Below are 5,149 nucleotides of genomic sequence, written 5' to 3'. Positions count from 1 at the left end.
TGGCCCAACTGGATTCTGACGATCCCTCAAATGGCAGCTGAAAGCACGACCTCCATCCCTTCTAACTGCACAAAGACTCAACACCAAAAAGAACACAAATTCACCCTCAAAACCCATCTTCATCCGATCCTCCTAACGCCCAAAACCCACCTACTAAGGCCAGGAATCCAGTCCCAAATGAAAAAGATGCAGCGCTCAAAGAAAGAGACAAAACCCTAAAGGAGGGGAAAAGTCAAGAGATGATAAGAGAGAGTTGGGGAACGTACGTCTAAAATTTCTATTTCATAATTAGGACAAAAAAAAAAAAGGTCATTATCTAGCTATTTTGTTACTTTTCAAGGCTGGCACTTTTTATCTTATTCTAACTCATGCCATCGAAAGGTAATTATGTGTGTATGTGTGTCTATATATATATATATATATGTGGATGTATTTGATTCGAAGGCAATTATAATTATAAATTATTGGTCAGAGAAGTTAGTTATCTCCGTATGTGGAAGGGAAATATAGGTTAGGTGGGACTTCGATTGAACAAAAGTCATATGGGAAAACGACTACGTATAGAAAATGAAGTCGCAGGCCGTATGAATTAAGAAAAACGCTTTTGTAGGACAAACAAATATGAAGAGAACACTGCCTACCTATTTTTCTTTTCCCTTTTTTTAATAATTTAGAAGCCATTGAAAAAAAAAAATAAACCAAAAACAAATACAGGGCAGAAATGGAACTTAAAAAAAAAATCAGAAAAAGAATATTTTAAAAAAGTTTAACAATGTGTCTACACCCATGAATGAGAAAGAAATAATTTACTACCAAGGAGCTGCATATAAATAAATAGATATTGCAATTTTACAGGTATTAAATAGTATACAAATCAATTTAAATTACAAATGAAAAAAAAAAAAAATCAGATCGAGTCACATAAAATCAGCCGCAATTTCTCAACGGAAATCAAATCAAAGTGAGAGAAACTTTTTAATATATATGTATCTTCGTCTGCAGGAAATTAAATGACAATCTCTCACCAAATCATATTTCTTCCTTTCCTACCCTCAACTGTCAATTTTAATGAACCCAAAACAGATAAATCCAGGAGAACCGGCATTTGAAGTGGAAATTCCTATTTTGTCGTGTAATGTGCACGTGCGTTTGGTCTACCAACTCAACGACCCTCCCACAACTCCGTGAGTTTGGTTAACGCAACTCTGGACGACCCACCGTCGCTCAGAGCAGCTCTGGCCTCGTCCTTCAACGCTAACGCAGGCTTCCACAACGAGCCGCCGCTTTCGGAGCTTGCCATCAACTCAGTGACCCGCTTCTCAACTTCACTGGCGCTCACAAACCCGTCATCGGACTCATTCATGGGCAAAGCGATCTGGATTTCCTCAACAAGCACAACCCTGTTGAACCTCTGCTCCGCGTAGAGCGGCCACGCCACCATCGGCACACCTGCACAGATCGATTCCAGGACAGAGTTCCACCCGCAGTGAGTCACGAAGCCGCCCACCGAGTCGTGACTCAGTACCTCCACTTGTGGGGCCCAGTTCTTCACCACCAGACCCCTGTCTTTCGTCCGATCCAAGAACCCTGGTGGCAATAACGAATCCAACTCTATTTCCAGCGATTCAGAAATAGCCACGCTTTGGTTTTTCTGCTGCGGCGGAGGCGGATTTCGCACCACCCACAAGAACCTCTGGCCACTCCTCTCCAACCCCACCGCTATTTCCTTCAGTTGCTCTTTAGAGAACAAGCCTAAGCTGCCAAAACAGAGAAAAACCACGCTATGTCTTGGTTGTAAGTCCAACCATTTTAAGCACTCAGAATTAGATCCTTCTTGCTCTTTGGTCGTAATCAACGGTCCGATGCAGTATATCGGGGGCGTGGGCGCATGTGGTACGCACAATCCTTCCCTTACGGCTTTGAGTGCTCTAGGCTCCAGTGACTCGAACGTGTTCACAAGAATTCCATCTGATTTTGGGAGGTTAGCAGACGATTCAAGAAAGTACTGATAAGCCTTATCGTGACGATCAAGGAGTGGTTTTGGCATGTCTAGGGACGGAATTGGCGGGGTTGCTGGGAAGTGGAGAAGAGTGTTGTTGAGGTCTTTGAAGCTCTTTGGGATAGTCTCGTGAAGGGTTGGAAGGTAAAGGAAGGAAGATAAGCTAGCCGCGCCGGAAGTGTAAAAGAAGTAAGTAGGGATGTTGAGGTCGGCGGAGACGGTGAGCGTGCTTCCGCAGAAGAGGTCCATGATGAAGGCGTGGATGGTGTTGTTTTGAGAGATGGAGAGTAAGGCTTGAGAAACGATCGGTTTGTTGAGTCTAATGACTTCGAAGGTTAGAGTTTCGTGGTGGGGCGAAGCGGTAGAAAGCTCAGGAGGGAGGGAGATTGGTGGGAGGTGGTGAAAGGTGATGGAAGGAGTGGTGGTGGAGACGCCGGCGATGTATGCCGCGGTGTCATCGGCGTTGTAAGGAGGCGTGGCGATGAGGATGTGGATGGAGAGTGAAGGTTTTGACGTGAGAATTAGCTTTCCTAGCTCAACCATGGCGATAAGGTGGCCAATGGCCGGTGTTGGATAGAGAACCATTGATTCCATGTTTTGAGTTTGTCTGGCGGTGTTCAAGTCTAAAGCTTCACTCCCGCTTGCTCTGTATCTGTGTATACAAATTACAACTCGCCACGGAAATTTGCTTATGTCGTCCTACAACTATTTTTTTTTATTTTAAAAAGAGTTCTACTGTTACTTGTTATTGTTTATATCGTTTTTGAGACATTATGAAAGGCAACAAATGTGTCACTACTTTTGTTTGTATATCATTGGATTAGACATATATGCTCACATGTGATGGATTCTTCTGCACGGCCAGCTGTCTTTCGGCAAAATTTATAAACATATATTTGTTTATTAATGACCTGCTAGATAGGTGAATTATTTGGTCGCAGAAACTTTTTGCAATAAAATGATTACAGATTTGATGACCAATTCTTTTTGCAATTAGAATTGTTTAGTAACAGATATTATCTATTTTTTTCCTTAAAAATTTTAAGACTAATTAGTACAAATAGTCCTTAAACATTTTAGAATGTGACAATTTAATTTTTATTCTTTTAATTTTAATAAAATACCCCTTAAATTTTTTAAACAGTAACAATTCAACCTCTTTTCATCTAATTAAAAAAAATTTATAATACGACGGTTTGATCTCTATTCTTTTAATTTTGACAAAACACCTATCAAATTCTTTAAATAGTAGCAATTCAGCCCCATTCTGTTAATTTTTTAATAGGATGCTGATGAGTTGGTTTTATACTAATTTATTAAACTCTTGCAGGTTTAATATTAGTTAGTTTTAAGACATTTTATTAACAAATTGAAATCTAATTCTGCAGGTTGGATGCAAGCTTGATAATCTACCGTAAATTAACATATAAAAGCCCACAATTAATTAGGCCCAGTTTCGGCCCATTAAATGCCCACAAACGGAGGAGGCTAAATTTGGCCATTAAGGTTTTGTGCTTTCTTCCTGAGATTAAACGTTGGATGAGGGGGGCTGATTTGGAGAGGATAAAGAGTTACGACTTCTGTGGAGAAAACCCTATCTAACCGAGAGTTTGAAGATGAAAAGTAGAGGAAGATCCGGGGGTGGAAGGATAGCCGCTGAGAGAGAGAGAGTTTTGTGGAAGGCAGAATCGGGTTTAAAAAGAAAAAAATGAGCAACAGTCAAAAGGAGATTTTTGGCTGGCAGTTCCACAGAGAGAAAGGAGGCAAAAACGGATTCTCCCAAAGCTTTTGGAAGGAGATTCGGCCAGGGCTTTTGGGAGGAGATTGATCCAGAGGAAAATCTGAGAAGGAACAACAGAAGCTTGGTGGATAAACAATCTGTGACATTCGGCCATTGAGATTTACCTTTCTTTATTCTTTTCTTCTTTCGTGATTCACATGGTGATGTCTTCTGGAATTCTCTTTGGTTTATTTAATTTAGTTATGGTCTAATACTTTTAGTTAGAGATTGATGGATCCGAACCTGTAATTTCTGAGTTTCAGTTTAAATGAGTTTCAATTTATTATTTTTTTTGAGTGTGTTCTATTGTTCTTAGGGCTTTTTATTTAATTAATTGGGAATTGATCATAGTGATGTTTCGGATAGAGAAGTTATGTGATATGAAATATTAAATTGTGAATTGAATCTTGAATGTGAATAATATTCAAGCAAAATATAGAACATGCCATGAGTGGACGAGGAGTAACCGAATAAGGATCTTAGGACATTCATGTGGTCAGTTTAAGTTGTAACCGAGAGGGAGATTTAACCGAAAAAGGATTTCACAAAATCTAATGCATCTCATATTGAATTAATCTAGAATAGACCTGAACTAAGGATATTTGAAGTTAAAAATGTATATGATAGTTGATTAGACCCGAAATATGGATAATTGAATATTAGGGAATTCTACCATCTCATGATTGATAACAATTGAGATTCATTCTTATGAACTTGTGGATGAACCAGTGTAGGTGAAATCAACTCTCTAACGTTTTCTCTCATTGATTTCTCTCTTAAATCTTGCATCTTTATATTTTTCTGATTTTTAATCTTTATTTAGTTTTGATTCACGTTACGTCTAATTTTGTAATCTCAAATAACATAGTCGGTTTAATCACTTTATCTGTGAATTTTATCAATCCTCATTGGGAACGATATCTTTATTATCACTTTATTACTTGAACGATTAGTGCACTTGCTAGTGTTAATTTTATCGCATCAAGTTTTTAGCGCTGTTGCCGGGGATTCAGTTAAAAATTTACACTTATTGTGATTTAACCCGTTAATTTGAGAACTCTTATTCACTGTTTTTAGTTTTTTATTTTTTAGGTTTTTCTTCTCTAGTGCATGCAACGTGCTAGTGGAGAGACACTTGAAGAATTTGATCCCGAAATTGAGTGATTAGTGCATGAAAATGCACCATAAATATTGCTTTTGATTTATATAATATTAAAATATTTAAGCTTTAATTAAACAAATCCATTATTTTTATTCATAATATTTTTAATTGGAATTTGTCTAGTTTTTGCTTAATTATTTGCAGATAAAAAGCAGTGTAAAAAGCTACACAAAAATAAGCCATGAAAGCCATGTTTTCAACCACCCGG

The 5,149-nt window shown here is 38.3% G+C and overlaps 1 protein-coding gene across 1 annotated transcript; it reads right to left on the bottom strand.

The window, feature by feature from the left end:
- Positions 1–1,000: 1,000 nt before the first annotated feature.
- LOC21398888 (UDP-glycosyltransferase 88A1) lies at positions 1,001–2,855 on the bottom strand. The gene has a single exon (XM_010102476.2). It carries the CDS (start codon positions 2,591–2,593, stop codon positions 1,163–1,165), a length of 1,431 nt encoding a protein of 476 aa, XP_010100778.1. The 5' UTR covers positions 2,594–2,855; the 3' UTR covers positions 1,001–1,162.
- Between the last annotated feature and the right edge of the window lie 2,294 nt (positions 2,856–5,149).

Source organism: Morus notabilis, unplaced genomic scaffold, assembly GCF_000414095.1.
Source record: "Morus notabilis unplaced genomic scaffold, ASM41409v2 Scaffold52, whole genome shotgun sequence".
In the NCBI taxonomy this organism is placed as follows: Eukaryota; Viridiplantae; Streptophyta; class Magnoliopsida; order Rosales; family Moraceae; genus Morus; species Morus notabilis.
Note: the sequence above shows the minus strand (reverse complement) of the source record. Positions and strands in the feature narration are given on the sequence as shown.

Bases quoted from the DNA above. Each gene is read 5' to 3' on its own strand.
- LOC21398888 (XM_010102476.2), bottom strand. From the start codon at position 2,593: ATGGAATCAATGGTTCTCTATCCAACACCGGCCATTGGCCACCTTATC.